Consider the following 22607-nt stretch of genomic DNA (forward strand, 5'->3'; position numbering starts at 1 on the left):
GTTGCATAGGGCTTCTTTTTTATAAAACATATTGTATAAAGTCTGTCAGGGACCAGGTAATGAATTTGTAAGCTTATTGGCGGTGCGCATCATTTTCTGAGTGCGTACCCGTCTTGTTATGCCAAAGTTTAGAGATTCACAGGGCACCCACATTATTATCGGCGATTATGTGCTGAAGAGATATTTGAGTTGAGGAGAGCCAAATTCCTTGCAGGGTCACATAAGATACTCGAGGCTGATGGCGGATCGCGTATATTCCCAAATTCGCGCCCGTCTTGTAATGACAGCAGTTGTTAAAAAGTCACGGAGCACCCTTATTACTTTAGGCGATTATATGCCAAAGGGAAGTTCGTTAATTAAGGAAGGCTAGAATCCTAGCCGAGTCACGTAAACGTACAAAGTAGGTTTAACAAAAACGCGACTGTTTACTATTTCGCTGAACATAAAGAACCCCCCAGTTGGTATTTTACTCACTTCAAAGCTGACGAGTGCAGTTCGGTTCCTGCTCGCGGCTCTCAGTCTGCGGGTTAGTGTATGGGTTGAATCCCAAATTCCCCGTCGTCCAAAACACAACCGGAAGATAAAGTCAAATCTCCGGAAGTGTAACAGGGAAATTGTGTTTACGTAGTCAAATTTCCTTCGTTTACGGAAAAGAAACCCTGTACCCAGCTAAGCATTACTGCACAGGTTTCTTAGATAACATATTTAAATAGGACTTGTAAACTAAAGCCTAGTATTGTATTTTAACGTGTTATATCCCAATCGACATAATACAATGAGGCCGCCATTTGTGAGTGGTGTTAATTCCTTATATTTTCAAGTGGTGGAGTAGGAAAATGTCGAGCTCCATAAAAAACTTCACATCAAGTGTACAGGGTCCAATCAACGTTCTCTATGTTGAACATCAGATCGTCTTACCAAAAACGTAATACACATTGATATTTTAAATTCTGCCTGTCCTATTGAACAGAGGTGTAACCAGGGCTTTGGTAGGAAACGAATCCAAGCATCAGGGATTCATAAACACGGAGAACTAGAGCGGGAGGTGGACAGTTTGAGTGTAACACTGAATATGCATAATTTAACATCTCAGTCTGGATCTAGTTAGACTGCCTTATTTCTAAACATTATTCACAATATAGTAACCAATATCACATATTATTTGTTTATGCAGACCTTGTTCAGCCTGTGGGTGCACTGTATGCTGACTCAGACCTTGTTCAACCTGTACGTGCGCTGTATGTTCACTCAGAACTTGTTCAGCCTGTGGGTGGGCTGTATGTTCACTCAGACCTTGTTCAGCCTGTGGGTGGGCTGTATGTTGACTCAGACCTTGTTCAACCTGTACGTGTGCTGTATGTTAGGCCTATCTCCCTGCTCCCGACTTTTTCGAAAATCTTGGAGAAGCATGTGAATGGCCAGCTATCTATGTTCGTGGAATCCTCCCAATTTCTTCCCAACTCACAATCAGTTTTCAGAGCAGGGTTTTCTACAGAGACCACATTGCTAGGCGTCACTGAGATGCTACGTCAGCATTTGGACACTAGGGATACATTGGCCTTTATATTATTAGATCTAAGTGCCGCCTTTGATACGGTTTCTCATCCCGTATTAATAAAATCTTTACAGGCATTGGGCATCTCTGGATCAGCGCTTGGCTGGTTGTCCTACTTTTTATAGGAGCGAACATTCCAGGTGTTTTCTACTAGGGGCTCCTCAAAGTTCTACACATCCCTGTATGGTGTGCCTCAGGGCTCAATTTTGAGCCCACTGTTTTTCAACATTCATGTGCAACCTTTAGCAGTGATTGCGGAAGCGGCAGGGCTCGCATTGTTTTCCTACGTCGATGACACTCAAATCATCTTTTCTCTATCGTCGGATGGGAAACAAGACCCTTCTACTCTGCAATTAGGCTTGCGCAATATTGCATCATGGATGCAACTCAATTTGCTCAAGCTCAACGGGGTAAAGACGGAAGTGCTTATCTTTGGGAAAGAATCTGAACATTGGGGCCCTCAACATTGGCCAGCTGAAATGGGACCTTTACCTAAGCCTTCCTTGCAGGCTTGCAATCTAGGCTTTATTATTGACAATAAATTGCCAATGAAACAACAGGCAGTACAAACTGCAGCCATCTTAAAATGGTTAAAAAAAATAATTTGGATGCTCCCTGTTGACACCCAAAGGACAGTTGTCCAGGCACTTGTAACATCTCGCCTGGATTACGGTAACATTCTCTTTTTGGGGTCTAACAGAGATGTATTGCGTAATCTTCAGGTGGTGCAAAATTCTGCAGCCAGATTGCTATGTGGTCTTACCAGAATGTCCAACACGGGAAATGCCCTGAGAGAACTGCATTGGCTTCAGGTAGAACACCGTATAACATTTAAAGCCCTATGCTATATGTTCAGAATTAAGATCGACTCTGCCCCTAAATATCTACAAGATCTGGCATTTGCTGCAGTGGAAATAGAAATTTTATCCACTCTGCTATCCAACACTTTCCCTCCTGTTGCACTCTTTGGAGTGGGAAAAGTACATTTTTCCACTCCGCTATCTAACACTTTCCCTACAGTTCTACCTGCTGGAGTGGTAATAGTAAATTATTCCCCTCCGCTATCTAACACTCTCCTTACTGTTGTACTTACTGGAGTGGGAATAGTAAATTATTCCCTGCCGCTATCCAATACTTTCTCTACTGTTGGACTCTCTGGAGTGGATATGGTAATATTTGCCCCTTTGCTATCCAACACTTTCCATAATGTTGCTCTCCCTGAATTGGGAATAGTACATCATTCCCCTAGGCTATCCAACAGTTTCCCTACTGTTTTACTTGCTGGAGCGGTAACAATAAAATATTCACCTCTGCTATCCAACACTTTCCTACTGTTTCACTCACTGAAGTGGAAATAGTAATTTTATCCCCTCTGCTATCCAACACTTTCCCTACTGTTGCACTCCCTGAAGTGAGAATAGTAATTTTATCCCCTCCGCTATCCAACATTTTCCCTACTGTTGCTGTTAATGTAGTATCAAATGTAATTGTAAAAGATTAAAAATATTTAATATTTTAAATTATTATATATATATATATATATTATTTTTATTTTTATTTTACTGGTATATGTATGTATATGTATTTATTATTTTTAATATGTTTCTAGCATTTTTAAAATTTATTATATTAATTTATTATTATTATTAAGTAACATTATATTTTATATATATATGTATGTATAATTTTTGTTAACATTATATTTATTATTTATACTTTTAACCCCTTGCATACTGATGACGGCCGGGATCCGTCATGGCACACAGTGCTCGTGTGCTGATGACAGCTCCTGGCCGTCATGACCGCACCCGCGATTGGAATATGCCGCACAGGCGCAGACTCGTGGCAGCATGCAAGGAATTAAACATTTTCTAATAATTCTAACTATGTTTTTTAAATTATATGTATTATTTACTTCAGTTTACATTATTTTTTACACAATTTAAAGAAACGATATTTTTAACATAATTTTTATTCCAATATTTTTGTACTTACCAATATGTAGATAGGACTTCGATATTTTGGACAACAATATTTTTGTCACAATATTTTTGTACCTCGATATTCTTGTTGTCGATATTCTGTCAGTGATCCATTGTAGTGCAAGGTTTAAATCTTGAGGATGTTGAGTGTTGTGGGTTTGATCGTAGATACCAGACGAGTAAAAAGGTTTTAAAAAATATTCTATTATTCATAGACCAAAGGTGTTTTATAATGGTTTTGTAGAGAACAAGAGTTTGTTTTCCTTTGTAAGTGAAGGACAGTTGTTTTAGAAGATGAGATGACGTGTGATTCATGTTTGATGCAAATAAACTCTTGGTTAAAGTGTCTCTTTACTTCCTTTCAAGGTATTCTGGGATGGACCAGGTGGTGCGACTGCCTCCCTCGGAGAATTAAACAAAATTACTACCAGGTAACGTTTCCTAGTGCCTTCTGTTTCCCTTTCTTCTATTTCTTCTCAAGTCTCTCTCTGTGTCGCTGTTTTTATCTCTCTTCAGCTTTAAGAATTTGACTCCCTCTCCAGACCATTCTCTAGCTATATAGCTTATGATCTTAAAAATAAATAAATAAATCAATAAATAAATAAATACATGGCTTTTACGTAGTCCTCTTCCTTATTTGTTTTTATGCTAGCTGTTTTAAGCATGTTTCCTTTAAAATGTTGGTATACTTCAGGGTCAAGTTAATTATCTCCAGTTTCATAAATTGTGTGATGTTTTTGTTATAATTGGTACAACCCTCCATTCCCCCTTTGTCCTGCCACATTTGGAATGATCTATTATCTGTTGGCCTGAAGGTATGGAAGCTCAATCGATCAATCAGTCAGGGGCTTGTAAAGCATGCTACTTACCTGTGACGGTCTCACGGAGTGGGAGGTGTAGCCCCGGTCAGCCCAAAAGCAAGGTCTTGAGGCTTTTCCTGAAGTTGTGAAGGGTAGGGGAGCATATGATGTTGACTTGGAGCTCGTTCCAGGACTTGCCTGCGATGTAGGCGAAGGCTCTTCCACCTGCTCTGGTTCCGAGGATGCGCGGGGTCTCTGCTAGGGCAAGGTCAGCAGAGAGGAGGTTTCTTTTGGGTATATGGCAAGAAATTCTTTCGGTGAGCTATTTGGGTCCAATGTTCTGGAGGGATTTGTAGGCGTGGGTGTGTAGCTTGAAGGTAACTCTCTCCTCGACCGGGAGCCAGTGGAGGTCTGGCAGGTGTTGGGTGGTGCCAAGGATGAGTCTGGCTGCGGTGTTCTGGATGGTCTGGAGTTTGTGTAGCAGGGATTTTTTGATTCCAGTGTAGAAGACGTTTCCGTAGTCCAGTCTGCTCATTATGAGTGCTTGGGTGACAGTCTTTCTGGCTTCTGGGGTAGATCTACTTGAAGGTCTTGAAGGATGTGGAGGGAGTTGAAACAGGTGGAGGCGACGCCGTTGATCTGGCGATTCATGGTGAGGGAGGAGTCTAGAATGATGCTTAGGTTTCGGGTGTGGTCCATCGGGGTGCGTGGGTTTTCGAGGGCAGAGGGCCACCAAGTCTTGTCCCAAGTGGAGGGGGAGTGTCCAAGGATGAGGACCTCTGTCTTCTCTGATTTGAGTTTTAGGCAGCTGTTGCTCATCCAGGCTGCAACGTCTTTCATTCTTCCTGGAAGCTGAGTCAGGTATCTTCGGAGTTCTCCGTGAGGGAGAGGATGAGCTCGGTGTTGTCAGTGTAGGTTACTATGCTGAGCCCGTGCTGTCTGATGATGGCGGTGAGGCGGGCTATGTAGATGTTGAAGAGCGTGGGGCTGAGCGATGATCCTTGGGGTACTCCGCAGTTGATCTCTGTGGGTTTGGAGAGGAAGGGTTGGAGTCTGATCCTTTGGGTTTTGCCTGCGAGAAAGGAGCGGATCCAGTCAAGGGCGGTTCCCCGTATGCCGGCTTCGTGGAGTCTGGCTGCAAGAGTACAGTGGGAGACGGTGTCAAAGGCTGCTGGGAGGTCTAGCAGGATGAGGGCCGCGGTGTTGCCCTGGTCGAGCAGCCTGTGGGTTTCGCCGGTGGCAGCGAGGATGGCGGTCTTGGTGCTGTAGTTGCTGTGGAATCTGGACTGGGAGGAGTCTAGAATGACGTTCTCGTTGATGAAGGATGTCAGCTGGGCCTTGACTAATTTCTTGGTGACTTTGGCTGCGAAGGGAAGGAGAGAGATGAGCCGATAGTTTTTCAGGTCAGTCGGGTCCACAGAGGGTTTCTTGAAGAGGGGCTTGACCTCAGCCTGCTGTCAGCCATTTGGGAAGATGCCGGATTCGAAAGTGGCGTTAATTGTGCGGCGTAGTTCGGGTGCAATGGTGGCGGCGACTCTGTGGAAGATGTGCAGCGGTCAAGGGTCCTTGGGAGCTCCTGAGTGAGAGCTCTTCATGGTCCTGGTGGTGTCTTCGATGGTGACCGTTGTTCAGGCGGTGATGGTGGGCTAGATGTCGTTGCTGAAGGGGAGGGTAGTTTCTGCAGTCCATTAGCTGAAGTTGTCGTAGAGTGCCTTCATTTTCAGGTGGAAGTAGGAGCCGAGCTTGTTCCAGAGGCCCTGGGACAGTGTGATGTCCGTGGCTTCGCTGGAGGGTTTAGTGAACTGCTGGATGATGTTGAAGAGTTCCTTTAGGTTGCTGGCGTTGATGAGGATTTTGTTCCGGATGAAGGTCCTCTTGGTGGCTCATATGAGTTGGTGGTATTCTGTCATGGCTTGCTTGTAAGTGGTCTGGTCTGTGGTGAACCAGGCAGCCTTCAGGGGGCGTTGTCTGTCGGTGTGGCGGAGGGGTGCAAGTTTATCTGCGCAGCTGGTGATCCAACAGTGTAGTTCAGTGGCTGCATAGTTGGTATTTGTTGAGGCAGCGGGGGGGTTGAGGATGAGGGCGGAGTTGAGGTGCTCCTCTGTGACCTTGCTCCAGTTCCTCCAAGCTGGGCTTGGGTTGGCTTGTGTGCGGTGGTGCTGCTGAAAGAGAAGTGTATGCAGTGGTGATCTGTCCAGAGAGGTTGCAAAATGTGACTGAAGTGGAAGTTGGTCCCTCCTGCAAAGATGGGGTTGAGGGTGTGTCCAGCCTTTTGGGTGGGGGTGGTGATGAGCTGCTTCAGTCTGAGGTTGGTGAGGTTGTCCAGGAGGGCGGTGGAGTCGGGTACGCTGCGGTTATCGAGTTGGAAGTTCAGGACTCCGATTAGTATGTAGTCCATGGAAGCGATGGCCTGGGGTGCAATGAGGTCGGCAATGGTGGTGGTGAAATGAGTACGAGGCCCAGGGGGTCTGTAAGCGAGGGTGCCACGTAGCATGGTACTGGGGCTGGTCAGGATCTGGAAGTGGAGGTGTTTGGTGTTGGAGAGGGAGTCGCTCGTGCTGGAGGTAGAGAGTCGGAGAGAGCTCTTGTGTGCGAGGGTGAGTCCTCCTCCAGGGCGGTGGGAGCGGTCCTTCCTCTGGATCTTGTATCGGTCGGGAATGGCAGTGGCGATGTTGGGGCATAGGTGGCGTTTGTCCAGGTTTCTGTGAAGAAGGCAACATCTGGCGAGAAGGTGTCGAGGAGGTCCCAGATCTCTACGGCGTGTCTGTGCAGGGCACGCACGTTGAGGAGGATGCACTTCAGGGCTCTGGTGGAACGGGCGTCTGGCGTGGGTACGGAGGCAGTGGGTGTGATGTGGATGGTGAAGGAATGTCGGCGGTGTTAGAATTAGCTGTGGGTGGTGTTTGGCGACGACAGCTGGCAGCTGTTGTGCCTTCCGAGATTGAGTGCGAGGAGGGCAGCTGGCGCGTAGCGGTGGAAGGTGGGAGATTCAGGGTCCCTGGTGCTGGTCGCGGTAGGGGCGCAGATGGGTGCAGATGGGCTTGCCTTTAGCGTGCCAGCGGCATGCCTGCTGCGCCCAAAAGCTATTAAATAGGGGAAGGGGGAAGGAAGTGCAGCTGGGAGTCGGGAGCGGGAAAAGAGGCGGGGAAGATCAGGGGCCAGAAAGCGTAGAGGCAGTAGAAGGCTGTGAGCAAGAAATGAGGAAACTCGAAATGAAGCAGAATAGGAAATAAGGCAAAAAAGGTGAGTTAAAGCTAATAAAGAACTGTTGAACTCTGCCAGTGTATTATCTTCATAACAGTTTTCTTCTTTGTGCCTCTTACTTTAGGGCTCTTATAAATACTAAGGTTTATCTGGCAAAACGTTCCGCCACATTTGGTCGTTGTAGCAGTGGCCAGCCACCCCATGTCCCCGCAAACCTCCCCCATCAATTTTTGAGATCCCACTAACCCTGGCACCCATCTGATGTAGCCACATTCCTCAAGGAATATGACTGTGGTGGGATCCTAGCGCAGGTCTAGTCCCTTCTCAGGTTGGGAAGCATTGGTCCCGGAGCACGCTTCCGTCCCTTGTTCACCAGCAGTCCCTTGACTGTCCACATAGTTGTTTCCTCTATTCCATGTGATTCTATTCTCCCCTCAGTCTGTTCATTCTTCGTCCTTCCTCTCTGGATCTGACTTCCACCTCTTTGCTTCCTCCCAGTCTACCCTTTCCTGTCCTGTTTGTCACCTCCAATGACACATTGGGTCTCTTTGAAGAAGAGTGGAAGATAGCCTCTATTTCCTTATTCCTCTGGTTTTCTAAAGTGTTTGTCTTTTCATATCCAATTTTAGTTTCCTTTCCCGTTATGCTGCTTTATTTTCCTTTTTCAGGTGTTGCAGTGTCTGGGTCCTGTTAAAGGAGTGTGACAAGTTCTGTGCCACCAGGCAAGTACTTATCTTCCACACAATTTGAAATGGTAAATTCCACTGAGCTAACTGGACACAGCCTCAGTCTACGGTGGTGATCGAGGGGAAGAGGTGTAACATTTGTTAGCTCAAACGTAGGTTACCCACAACATCGTAAACTCAATCCTCAGCAACACAATTCACAATAACACATAGTTTGGCCCATAGAAACTCTACAATGTAATCATAATCATAAGGTCCTCCGTATGAGCTAATAGGGACTCAGATAACTAGAGATGGAAAGCCACTCCTTCATGAGGACCTGTAATAAAGACGCGCCTAGCTAATAATATTCACACAATATTAATAAAATCATCAATAAGTAAGGACAAACACATGGAATAGTTATCAAGTTATCTTTCTCTAAACTTCAAGATTGAATGGTCAAAGCACAAACATGCACTAGAATAATTTAATAAAGGTCATTCTTTTGTATACAGGTAAATCACAGCACATCACAGCTCAGGCCAAATACATAGTCAAATAACACCTATTGGGGAAGGAAGAGAGAAAAAGAGAGAAAACACATTGCAAAATAGAATTTGCTATTTGGAACCATAGAAACGGTTGTAGATTCATCAGAACGAGGACACAAGATGGACCCAGTAGAACGCTAGAGCACAGAGTGCAATAGCCGGAGTCATAAATTCTTCAGCTGAAAGATTTTACCTGCTCAACTTCACCAGCGGGTAAAGTGCGGAGGTAATCAAGAGATGTCAGTTCAGGGAAAAATCAGAGTTCAGACCAACAGCATGTGAGGCCCAGGACTTGCAAGGGAAAATAGGAGCATGCTGCCCTTTTCCGAACGGGCAATTATACAGCCAAACGTTTTCAGTTCCTGCCAACAAAATAACTTTTACATAGTTTGCATGATTGCCATTTGTCAAAATCCATGGTGCAACCGTCGTGTGATCGTTCTCTAAACCAATTCATCCATAACCCATACGTAATACATTTGTTCAGTGTTCACTGTTCTTTAACCCCTACTGTAAGTCAAGGTGGGCATGTGCGCGCGGCCAGTGCCGTCCGAGCCACGCCTGTGATTGGAATGTCCAGCACCGCAGCGGAATTCGCGCAGCAGCCAAGGTGTTAAGAATGTGCAATATCACTTCCCTTCGGAAATAAGAAATACATTTGCAATTCGACGTGTCCACTCCACACTCTCTCTTCTGAGCTTTCAGCAAAGTCAATAGGGTTTTATTCTGACAGAAAGGATGTCCATTTTTAACTGTAGGACAGAAACTTCAGCGATAATACTCGTAGCTACAGTGCAACCAGGACAACATTTTTAGTCTATTCGAAGGAAATAATGAAAGACAAAATAAATGTTTAAGGCCTACAAGGAAAACCACAAAATCATTATTTTCTAAAGAAAAAAACTTACTGAATATTGAAAACAGTAAAGAACTAGAGATGCATAAGAAATAATATAAAAACACCATTTCATTATACATGTAAGCATAGCCTAATTACATTTCTTTGAGAAATGTGCAAGCACTTTCTCTCGGAATTGCATCTCAAAGAAAACATAAGCAGGACTCATTTTACTTGAGCATTTTCATAATCATATTTTGTGTTAACACTACAGACTGCATTATTACCTTTCACATTATTTTCATAGCACATTAGTAGGTTTCTCTCTCTGTCATGAATGAATTAATCTCAAACCAGTTTGTGACCCTTCTGCATGCTTTTACGATGCAGTTTTAAACTCACATGTTTCACGAGGCACACTGTTAGTCATGTTTCTTAAGTATGTATTATGTATAGTATCACACCCAAGGGTAAGGAATTGATCGAGCAAAACACTCTTAATAAAATAATCACGCTCCACCAGAGGCATTTAAAGCAGTGATTACAACAAGGCAGATTCCTTTGTTCAATGAAATGTCCCTTCATGGATCCCTGAAATAAGGAATAGAAGAGTCCTTTAAATGGGCAGGGGGGTACACAACATCTGATAATTCATTAAAGGAGGTACAAATACCTTACTATGATGCCAGTCGTCATCACAGAAAGAGTAAACTGTTGGTGTTGGATGCTTCTGAGAATCTGTGTCATGATGCATGTGTAACTTGTGCTTCTTGCTACAGTGTTCACTACTTTTGTTCTCACTGCATTGAGTTTCAGTGGTCCCAAGTTCCCTGTCTATGCAGTATCCGTGAACTGTTTTACCCTCTTGTAGTGCAACTCATTTGTAATTTCTAACTCTATTTTTAGAGGTCACTGAGGCAACAAAAAGAAAAAGAAGTGTCGCAATTTAGGAAACATTTTTAAAAAGGGATATTTTGAGGAAAGTAGAAACATTCTAGATCTCTAAAGAAGAAACGAGTTCTATGCACCAGGAATGGTGAGGAACTTGGCGCGGAAGAAACTGCTGAATGTGAAAGTGATTTATCAACTTTCTTACAATCATTATTTGTTGTCAAACCTTGAAGTACAATGACCAGGAACATTTACCAAGTGTCAGTTACTGGGATTGAATAACCTCTGAAATAATAACTGTACCCGCAAGTAAATTGAAAATCTACTGCAACTACTATATTTTCACTTAAAGGAAACATTTCACGATTGGTCAAGCAAAGAACATTGGCAACAACTGATCCTCACACAGAGCACAGTGTTGCAAATTCTGTCTTATGGTTTATGAGAAATGCCTTGGAGACCTAAGCCTCTCCCAGCAAATCAGTATCCGTAGACGTGATGTGACAGAAGTGTCAGGAAGGCTAATAACCTCAGTTTACACGAGCAAGCTTATGTCTCCGTCTCCTGTGATTCGGAGGAGAGAACACATTGTATTTTAAAAAATAACTGAAAATGTTCTTCTCAGATGTCATTACAGCAAAGACACTGGATTAACATCGACAATATAGAAAGATTTTTCCCACCAACTCTGTCTCTTGGGTTGATCTATGTTGTTTCCAAGTGTGCCAGACCTCCAAAGTTAATGGTGTACCTTTTTGGGCCTCACCGGAATAGGAAGCTTAAAAAAGGCCAGTGTTACACTACTGATAATTTGTGAACTACCCTAACATGTTTTAATCCCTGTTCATTACTTGTATAAAAAATTTACCTCACTTGTAAGTACTAATCCCCAAAGACCCTATCACTGCTTTTAATACTCCTAAATTAAATGCGATAAACTGCAGTCAGAATGAGCTTAATTCTAGTTGAGGAAATCCTTGTGGGCATTACTTGGAGAAAATGAAGCCATGAGGGGCATCTTAATAAAAATAAGGGGCCCCTCAGTGAAAGTTTATAAGACAAGTTATATAGGCTGGCTTCAAAGGTAAGAACATTGATCTCCAAATAAAAGCTATAATTAGTTAAATGCAAATGTGAAGAAGAGCTTTGGCAGCATAGTTTAGAAGTTAATGTTGAGTTTTAACATAAACAAGTACAGACTCCGGAATTAGATTCAGTCTTAAGATGGCATGTAGCCAGGAACAAACCCAACTTGGAGATACAAACAACTTGAATAAGAGCAATGAATGTGATACCAACTTTAGTTATCAATCCCACCTCACTAAACACAAGAAAACTCATACTGGACAAAAACCGTATCAGTGTCCTGAATGCCGGAAAGGCTTCAGTCGGAAAAGCAATCTCATTCAACATGTGAGAATCCACACTGGGCACAAACCTTATCAGTGCTCTAAGTGCCTGAAGTGCTTTAGTCAGAAAGACCATCTCATTCAACACGAGAGAACTCATACTGGGCTCAAACCGTATCAGTGTTCTGAATGATGGAAAAGCTTCAGTCAGAAATCTACTCTCTCACAACGTGCGGTAACTCACACCGAGCAAAAACATTATCAGTGCTCTGAATGCTGTAAAAGCTTCAATCGGAAATTTAGCCTTACTTTACATGAAAGGACCCACACGGGGCAAAAACCTTTTCAGTGCTCTGAATGCAGGGAAAGCTTCAGTCATAAATTTGGTCTCACTCGTCATGAAAGAACTCACACTGGACTAAAACCGTACCAGTGCTCTGAATGCCAGAAAAGCTTCAGTCAGAAATCTAGTCTCACTCAACATGAGAGAATTCACACTGGACTAAAACCATATAAGTGCTCAGAGTGCCAACAAAGCTTCAGTTGTAAGGCCAATCTCATTCAACACGAGAGAACTCATACTGGGCTTAAACCGTATCAGTGTTCTGAATGCTGGAAAAGCTTCAGCCAGAAATCTACTCTCTCACAACATGCGGTAACTCACACTGGGCAAAAACATTATCAGTGCTCTGAATGCTGTAAAAGCTTCAGCTGGAAATTCAGCCTTACTTTACATGAAAGGACCCACACGGGGCAAAAACCTTTTCAGTGCTCTGAATGCTGGAAAAGCTTCAGGCACAAATATGGTCTCACTTGTCATGAAAGAACTCACACTGGACTAAAACCGTATCAGTGCTCTGAATGCTGGAAAAGGTTCAGTCAGAAATCTGATCTCGCTCGTCATGAGAGAACTCACACTGGACTAAAACCGTACCAGTGCTCTGAATGCCAGAAAAGGTTCACATTGAGAAAAAAATCTCACTAGACATGAAAGAAATCACTCTAGGCAAAGACCTTATCAGTGCTCTGAATGCTGGAAAAGCTTCAGTCAGAAATCTGGTCTCACTCAACATGAGAATACTCACACTGGGCAAAACCTTGTCATTGGTCTAAATGCCAGGGAAGCATCTGCTGGAGACTCACTTTGATTCAACATGAGAAAATCCACAGGAGAAAAAAATGTATCAGTGCTCTCAGTGTGACAAAAACTTCAGTTATAAAAGCAACCTCTCTACATGACAGAGACAATGTGGGAGAGTAAAAGGTGCTCTGAGGAGGAGCTTTCAGCATTGCAAAACCTTCACATGAAGCAGCCACAAAGACATCAATCAATGTATCGTCCAACAAACTGTTAACTGAGAAAAGAGCACAGTGAGGGATAGAAATTTGTGAATGAACCTCATTCCTTAGTGACTATTTGTGGTCTCATTCCATTCTGTGTATTTTGCTTCCTGAGTTTTTATAAGCCATGGCTCTGACCCACCAAGTCCATTTGATCCTGAACTTTGAGACAAGGCCTCCAAGGATCTGGAATCCAAGTAACCTCAAACTATTTCCAGCCTTAATGAGCCTCAGCAGGGGGCTGCAGCAGGAGTCCCTTTGTCGTAGGAATCTACGGGACCAACGTCTGTTCATCCCTGTGCAATTTGTGACTGATTATTGAAAAAAAACTAAAAGTGATGGAAGGACAGGTCATTAATCTCAGCAACATCCCACCACATCATTCTCCAGTCTCTGTGTCTCTGTGCCACGAAAGACAAGACCAACAATATGTTAACCATTCCTGTCACCACCCTAAATAGTCCTAATGACTTCTGTTCCAATGGGACATAGCTTCATATTACAAAGATCAACTTTAGTGACCTCTTTCCAGCTCCTTTTTTGTTACAAATGGAACCTACTTCCCATCTGCTGAGGACAGTTTCAGTTTCACGAGCTTTAAAATCACATCAGGCATACCCAAGAGAGTCTCACAGATAATCTGAGTTGTACATTTTTAGTACTACTAAAGAACTACAAAATGCTTTTCACAAATTACGTGCGGTTGTTCTGCCTCTCCTATCTTTTTCTGTGTGTAGTTGTCTGCCCCGACTTCACAGTTTCCGCACACATTAGTATAGTTTTTAGTAGTAAATGTGGAAGGGACAGAGGGAGTGGCTGTAAAATGGAAATGCTTATAAATAAAGGGGAGGGATGAAGGCAGAACTAAGGAGGGGTATAGGGAGGGGTTTAGGGAAAAGACAGGCACTCACCCACTAACGAGTAAGCCCATTGCTGTTTATAAACCACAACTCTAAAGTCATTAAGCCATAATGTACCTAAAACAATCGTAAATTTACTTGTGCTCAGAGCGGGATTAAGTCCAACATCACACATGGCCATCCACTGGAACTGCAGAAAACTCCCATAAATAATAATGGTGGTAGGGACATAAAATTAAACCCCATAGGAAATAATGCTGAATTAAATATTTAAAACTAGTTTAAAAAAATCTAAATAAATGTAATTTAATGGCAAACAATAATTAAGGAAAACATTTCATTATTGTTTAATGTTTTAATACATTTTAAAAATGTAAACACTAGTACAACATTCATTATTAGTAAAGTCAAGTTACATGTGTTCAGCACATTTAATAATTATTAATACATAAACAAAATGTTACTTCAGATGGGAAACCTTTAATTTAATCTTAAGAAAAATTATAATCTTTAATATGTTCAACTAGTGTGGAGATCTCCCTGTGCAAAAATATATGGGATATTTTGAATGTTTTTTAAATTAAAAAAAAGAAATCTTTTTAAGTTAATATTATTGTAAATTGATTTTATATACTTTAAATGTAGAACAAAATGCTTGAATACTATAAACTTTTATTTTAATTAAATATGTATTTGATTTTAAATGTGTTAAAAATGTTTTTTAAAGATTTGTTGAAAAATCCCACTGAAAGTATAATCCCTGTATTTTCTTATTATGTACTCTAAATTACTAAATTGCCTCTGTTCAGATGGGACAGAGCCTTTAAAAAAGTTTTGTGTAGAATTAATTGAAATTATTTTTTGTGAAAAGACAAAATACATTATTTTAATGTACCTTTATTTCTTATGAGGTTCTATTTCTAGGTCTCGGCTAGACACTGCTTGTGCTGTCTCAAAGAGACATGTTTATCTCCTTTATGGGCTTCAGCCCACCCACAGACTTACCATTTGCTGGCTCCACCATCGATCTAATATGATTTATCCCCATTTGTCCATGGCATACATTTGTCATGACTCTACCTACTAGAGCATAGACCAATTACTACTATCCATCCCCAGCTGCCCTTTTAGCATTTGTTTTCAGTGCTACTTTTTTCTTTAATTCAGAGCACTTGAGACGATCGCTCATGGTTTATGGCGCACCGCTGTAAACAGGAATTAAATTCTTGTTCTTATCTCATAATATTTGCTGTCCATTCAAACACCAAGATCAAATGTCAGATGCTGCCTCATCTGCTGACTGCTATCATACTCAATGGTTTCGCCCTGTGTTCCGCCCGTCTGTTTCGCCCCATTCACGTTACCTGCACCCCCATCGACCCCGCCATACAGCGGGTTTGTGCCTCACAATGTGCATGAAAACTGAAGCCTGAAATCAAATGTCAGACGCTGTCACATCTGCTGACTACTCTCTATACAATGGCTCTGCCCTGTGTTCTGTGTCTGTCTCTCTCATCCCTTACACCGTTCTGCGCCCCCCCCACTGCCACGCCATACAGTGCAATTGCGCCTCACAACGCGCATGAAAACTGAAGACTGAGATCATTTGTCAGATGCTGTCTCATCTGCTGACTGCTTTACCCTAAACGAAACGCAACACGAGGCTGCTTAAAAAACAAAGGAAAACAAAGTAACAAAACTCGCGCAGCTCTCCCCAGCATAGCGAGAGTGCCCCTGCTACCGTATTTACTGCTTTCTCAGAAAATAGCCCCATAATGCCTTCGGAGCCTTGCTGTTTGAACACTTTTTGTCCCATATCTCTGCTTATGGTTGTCCCAGGATGACGGGACCACCACCAAAAAGTCAACACAACGCAGTCTTTCTTTTAAAGGTACTGTCAGAATCCTCACCCTTAGTTGGCGGGACTCCAAAATGATCACCTCCCCTTGATTTTCATTTCTTTTTGAGCTCTCCCATGGCTGTAGCTTTGACTCTACAGCCGGTAGTGTTTCAACCTCTAGGGGCCACATGCATGGTAATTTAATGGCATTTAATCAGACCTGGAAGGCCTGGAAATACACAAATGTGATGTTGATATTATGCCCTGTAGGGGCTGACTATATGGTTGCAATGCAGTGCTTTTTCAATGTGATGCCCTCTATGGGTTGTTTAAACCATTGCAGCTTTGATTTCAAACCCATGAAAGAATACACAAACACAAGGTTAATTATTGATAAATTCTTAATGGGGTTACCATTATGATTGCAAATATTTAATTGATTATCACAGTAATGTTAATGATTTTTGTAAAATGTATGTGTTTATTACAAAACAAATGATTGAACTAATGTGAGATGTTTGGGTGACCCTCGAAGGGGTCCCCAGTGATTCATCAATGGCATCTGTGGTATGTTCCATCTGACAAAGTACATATTTGTACATTATTTTGTAGTTTTTAGAAGTGTGTTTTAAATAAATCTACTTCTCCTTCTTCTAAAGAAAATGTACTGACTGGACAATCAGTTATTGGGTGTTATCATTGCATGCCAGTGATTGATGATTATTAGCCCACACCACCTCCCTTGAGTAGACCTGGGACTGCTCAGCCAGCTAACCTGTGAGAGTCAAGCGCTACAATGGGGTGTTTGGTTCCCAGTGAAGACAATTGTGGACACATCTTTAGATAAGCCTGACTTCTCTGTGCAAAGCTATCAGAGGTTGAACACAGGTTATCTTTTAGTGTGTATCTAGCTTGTCCTGTAGAGAGCAGTGGTTCCTGCCTGGCCTGGGTGCATACCTCAGACAACCAGGAATCCCATTGCTAACATTCTATCAACCATCGTAAATCAGCTATTTAGGGTCAACGAGCCTCCTACAGAACATTTCATATAACTTGAATATCAACATTTCAGAGCAGGTTGAACCCACACCAGCAGATCTTTGAGCACAGCAACATAATAGGAAGTGAACATTACATGGTCTTTGAGTCAGTGACCTCACATAACCTTTGACCAAGTGAATCACAGGAATTCACATCATATGGTGTTTCTTATACATTTCAGTCCCTTGTTGCATGTGGTCTGTAATTGGTGAGCTATTTATAGCACCAAATAAAATACAACTCTACAGAGTCAGAATGTGTCAAGTGTGATAAATACCACCCAGTGTAAAGATACCATGTTTGTAACACACATCGTCAAAACTTGACCCAGTGAAAAATCCTTAGCTAAAAGATATTCACATTGACAACGTCTATTGCTCTCATATTGCTGAGACCTATTGGATTTGTCAATGCTTGTTAGGTCTCTGTCTCCCTTATTTTCTAAGGGAGGGTGTTGCATTACCAGTGGTTGGCCATGCGTGGTGATGCACTCTCTATTGCTCCACTTTGGCTCTAGTAAGTTACATTTGTACATTTTACTCCACCTCTGTTTAGGCGTGTACAGACGTGCAAGTCCACATTTTTGAGTAATTTTATACTTGTAATGGTGAATAGCTAAAACTAGCAACGTTACTCTATGAGCATTCTTGCATGTATAGATTACTCACAGGTGTAAGGTACCTTTGTGAATATCCTTCGAGGTGTCCAACTCAACCTGGGTGTTTCATTTTTGTGGTAACGCTAAAGTGGACGCAGGCGCTTGGGCTGTTATTAGAGCGAATGGGATGATCCTGCGCGAACACCAGAACACTCGTCCAATGTGTTTGTTTGGCTGGTTCTTTGAGTTGGTTTGGATCAATAACCTTGGACCATATCCATAACCAGGGAGCTCTGAAGACTTCGCAGCTGTTTTAACTGCCTGAAGTTTTAGACATTTTGATAGGCGTAGATTTTGGTTTGACTTGATGACCCAACTCTACAATGAGAATTTTGTACTTCAAGCCACTTCTGTGCAGCTCGTCACCTTCTGTGATTGATTCAGTCCAAGCCCTTGCAGCAAATTCCAGTGTTAATCATTACCAGAGACTAGACTTACCTTTCTCCCTTGAGCATGGCTAGCGAGGACAACTACTATTTCATGTGTGGCTTCAACATTGCATCAGTTGATCGGCATTTTAATTTTCATTTTTTTAGCATTTGTTTTTGGTTTAGAATACATGACTTACTGTATCCTTTATTTCCTTTGGGACAGTTGTTTTTGTTCATTAATAATTCCTAAATCACAATTATTCTTTTGATTTTGCTTCTGAATAATTATTAAATATTCTTCTTTATCTAAACTTGGTTAGAATCTTGAAGTCCTTGTCTCTCTTTTCTTTGAAATTTGTGACTTCCACTGTTCTGCTTTACCATCAAACGTGGCCGTACTGCACAAGTCATGTTACCAAAAGTGAGCTAAGGACACTTTAGTAGAAGACACATTTACCTTTGCTGAAAGAAGTATGGGAAGAACAAGGCAGGGTGACTCCGGGAAGCCGACCACCGAGCTGAAAAGCTTACTGTCTTAGGTGGAATCAGCACTGACTGTGGATGCAAAAAGTAAAGACTATGAGGGGAGCTGTTGGTAGCTGTGTCCCCAGAATTTGAGACTGCCACCCTCTCTCAAACAGTTGAAGTATTTAAAGATGCATCCATCAGACATTTAGGTCTCAACAACTAAGACTGCCCGCTCCTGTCATACAACACTTGCACTGGTACCTGAGTCACTTTACACTGTGCTGTGTATAGGCATTTAACATAAACAAGTTGTGCTGTGCATTGTGAACAGGCTGTCACCCCTCTTTGTATGTAAATGAGCTCCTGTGACCAGACACCCCAGGCTCCCATCTCTTCTAGTGTGGATGATAATGTGAGCACTGTAAGGAAAACACAAACAAGGGCTATATTGAGAAATAGTCGGCTTCCAAGTCACACAGCTGTGGATATGTGGTTCTTTATTAGTTTTGATTTATGTTAATTTGCAGCAATTCTCTGTGTTACTTTTTTCTCAGTTCATCACTTCATATCGCTCTTTGCTCCATCAGTTAAACGTGAGGTTTGATGTAGGATATGTTGTTAGTGTTCCTCAACTTTTTTTTTTTAAGTTTTCAAAAACCTTTATTATATACCGGATAGTGTGATACAGAGTCGTTCAGAGCTAACCCCTCTACACCAGCATACATCTTATAACCATACGTTAGAAAGAAAACAGCTCGCCCCCCAAACCCCAACTCCAACATCGTCCCTGTCTACCCCTAGGATCCCCCCCTCACCCCACAGCACACTAGATAGATCACAGTCCAACTGGTTAACTATATAAATGCAAGGTCCAAAAGTCCACTCGCTGAGCGAGACAGTGTCCTGATTTCCTCGGCCCACAGCATAGTAGGGTCTACAATCCTCCCCCCTCATGACCTTCCTCCTTGGTATCTCTGTGCACATGCATTCTTAAATTGTCCTCCTTTCTCTCACTATATTCATTCATTCCCCCGTGGCCTGCCCTCAGCTCCCTCCCCGTCACCCTCCACCCGCAACATATAAGCCAGCACGGGCCCCCAGATATCCCGTGGCCGCGACCGCAGTGGTAGTTGTTCCGCATACGCATGTAGATACTCCTGCCAGGTGGACATTTCATGGAGCCGGTCCTTAAATGTGGGGGCTCTCCCTCTGTCACATCTGCAAGCCACTTGTCTACGCGCTAGTAGAATACCCATGGCAAGGAACTGCTTGTGTGTTGTGCGTATGTCCCCCGTAAGTCCCAATTGGGCTCTCAAAGGTGTCAGTGTCAAAGGTTGGCCCACTATGCTGGTTAACCCCGTGAATATCTCCTCCCAGAAAGAGGCAACGCGAGGGCACCTCCAGGCCAACTGCATAAAATCCGCCCCCCCCCTTGTCCACATCACAACCATTTGTCATCTTCTCTAAGGTGAATCTGATACAGGCGCTCTGGGGTGTGATAGAGTCGGTGTAAAAATGTATAGTGTACTAAGCGCAATCGACAATTACTGGATATGACTTCTGTTTGAAGACAGGCCATCTCCACTGCTCGTCTGTTAGGGGGTCGTCTAGATCCGCATCCCACTCCCGGCGGGCACGGACAGAGTGAGCGGAGCGGGTGCTATGCACCCTTTTGTATAGCATGAAAATTACATGTGCGGGTGTTTCCTGCTGCAGCATGAGGTGCAATGACACGAATGTTTCCGGTTACTGCGGGAAGTCCAAAGTTAGGGCACGTACACTTTGCCTCAGGCGCGTTTATAAGAACATATCCATGAAGGAATACTCCTTGTCTCCAAAAACCTGTTCCGCCGTGCGGAATTTCCCAGCAATATATAAATTTCCCCACGTCCCCAGCTGCAATCTATCAAATAAGCGTTGGCAAATCCTTTCACCCGTTACAGGCAGCAAAGGGCAGTGGCTCAAGGATACTCTGGGGGAGTACATCAGCTTCACACCCTCAGTTTGGGCTAACCAATTCCACACCCGGACTGTGCAGTCCACCGTGGAAGGATCCTCCTGTCGCTCCCAAGAGGGTATGTATGCATATTCAGTCGTAGGAGTAGGGGCCATGTATCTGTCCTTAACTGCGAGATGAGGCATGTATGGGGGTGGGTGAAACCAATATACCACAAAATGTGCCTGGGCACTGTAATAGTATTGTTCAAAATTTGGGACATCAAAGCCGCCCTCGCGGTATGGCAGCATAAGTGTGGTCAGCTTCAATCATGCCTGTTTGCCCCCCCCAGATTAGCCGGATTAATTGTGAATTGAGAGAATGGAAGAAGAAGGATCCGGGATGATACGGAATGTTGATGAAGAGATATAAGAATTTTGGGACAATGTTCATTTTAATCAAGGAGATTCGGCCGCCATGGAAAGGGGCAATTTAATCCATGTAGAGACATTGTCTGTCACCTTGTCCATGGCTTGCCAATAATTAAGCCTCATCAGAGTGTCCTTGTCCCTAGTAACGTGGATGCCTAGGTACTTAAAGTCATGCATTTTCCATGCTAGGGGATAATCTAGCGGGTGTGGCCTAGTGTGTTCAGTCAAAGGGAAAATCGCCGATTTGTTCCAATTTATTTGCTCCATATTTAGTGATTTCCCTCAGTATTGGGTTTAGGTTGTCTTGCGGGTTGTGAACATACAATGTGATGTCATCCGCATAGAGGGAAACTAGGAGCTGCCTAGATGGGTAAATGAGGCTCCGGTGGTTGTGGTGCTGCCACAACTTCGCGGCGAGGGGCTCTATCGCTAGGGCGAATAGGCCTGGGGACAGCGGGCAGCCCTGCCTAGTACCTCTGGATACTGGGAAGCTAGCACATCTGGATCCATTAAGGAGGACCCTGGCACTTGGTTGTGTATATAATAGCTGAATCCAGTGGACAAAGGAGAAGGGCATCCTCATATGTAGAAGGACCCCCAACAAGATGTCCCATTCCACAGAATCAAACGCTTTGGTGGCGTCTAAGAAGACTGGCACCGCTGCGCTATTCGGGTCAATGTCCTGAATAACTGCTAATATTGTGCGAAGGTTGTGGGTTGTGGCCCTGTGGGGCGCGAAGCCCGCTTGATCAGGCAAGACTAACCTTTCTAGAAGTAGATTAAGTCGCGTCGCGAGGACTTTAGCCTGGATCTTGGTGTCAGTATTTAGGAGGGATAAGGGCCGGTATGAATCACAAAGCTGAGGTGCCTTACCGGGTTTTAATAATGACATAATTTGAGCCTCCCTCATTGTGTCAGGTAAGCGACCTTGCTCCAACTCTGCATAGAACACCTCCTTAAGTATAGGCGCAAGGAGATAGTCACAAAGGTTTTGTAGAAGTCTATCAGACCCCGGTGCCCTCCCGGAGGACATGGACATGATGGCTACTGTGGTCTCGTCGACCTCAAGATCGTGGTCTAGAAACTTACACTGCGCATCTCCCAGCCACGCCAGCGCCACTTCCTCCAGATAGGTCGGAAGATCCAGAGGAGCACCCGTTTGCGATGCATAGAGCTGTTTAAAATACCTCATAAGGATCTCCCTTTGACCTGGGAGATTACGACACACCCCTCCATTTTCATCTTGTAATTCCGAGATGTAATTCTGGAACCTAGGATCTCGTATCGGACCAGCCAGTGATTTACCAGGTCTATCCCCTCGCCATATACTCGGGCCACGTGGTGTTTCCCCCGGCATTTACATTCTCTGCTCGCTGCCTCCTCATATTCTGAGATTTCTTCCCTCAGTCGAGCTTGTAGCGCCCCGGAGTCTCCCCCCCTCACTCATATCTTTTTCTAGTGCTTTCAATTCCACCTCTAGCTTGTGTAGCTCCTGTCTAAGGTCACGAAGTATACCTCCTCCTTTAGCAATGCACCACCCCCTCACTGTCACCTTAAATGCTTCCCAAACAGTGGTGAGGCTATTCAGGGAGTCCACATTCCTATCAAAAAAGTCCCGAATATCTAGTTCCATCGCTGTTTTGAACACCGTGTCCTGTAAATGAAGTGGGTTCAGCCGCCACCCCAGGTAGGGGGAAAGGTCCAAGGGAGGGTCAAGAGATACAAGTACTGGTGAGTGGTCCGAGTAAGTGCGAGCCAGGTGAGTGGCTTTACTTATCCAGTGCGCCATTCCCCATGCCACCAACACGTAATCTAGCCTGCCC

The 22607-nt window shown here is 43.5% G+C and overlaps 1 protein-coding gene across 1 annotated transcript; it reads left to right on the plus strand.

Moving 5' to 3' along the window:
• The first annotated feature begins 11713 nt into the window (after positions 1-11713).
• LOC144805468 (uncharacterized) lies at positions 11714-19021 on the plus strand. The gene is made up of 3 exons (XM_078672016.1): positions 11714-11952; positions 12040-12716; positions 18972-19021. Exons 1-3 carry the CDS (start codon positions 11714-11716, stop codon positions 19019-19021), a joined length of 966 nt encoding a protein of 321 aa, XP_078528142.1.
• Positions 19022-22607: the final 3586 nt, after the last annotated feature.

Source organism: Lissotriton helveticus, assembly GCF_964261635.1.
Source record: "Lissotriton helveticus chromosome 1_1 unlocalized genomic scaffold, aLisHel1.1 SUPER_1_unloc_11, whole genome shotgun sequence".
NCBI lineage: Eukaryota > Metazoa > Chordata > Amphibia > Caudata > Salamandridae > Lissotriton > Lissotriton helveticus.

What these genes read in the sequence shown, in the direction of transcription:
- LOC144805468 (XM_078672016.1), top strand. Translation starts at nt 11,714, where the DNA reads ATGGCATGTAGCCAGGAACAAACCCAACTTGGAGATACAAACAACTTG. An exon ending in CAGTGCTCTAAGTGCCTGAA is followed by an intron (nt 11,953 to 12,039) that starts GTGCTTTAGTCA and finishes ATGATGGAAAAG; the next exon opens with CTTCAGTCAGAAATCTACTC. An exon ending in TGAATGCTGGAAAAGGTTCA is followed by an intron (nt 12,717 to 18,971) that starts GTCAGAAATCTG and finishes CTTTTTTCTCAG; the next exon opens with TTCATCACTTCATATCGCTC.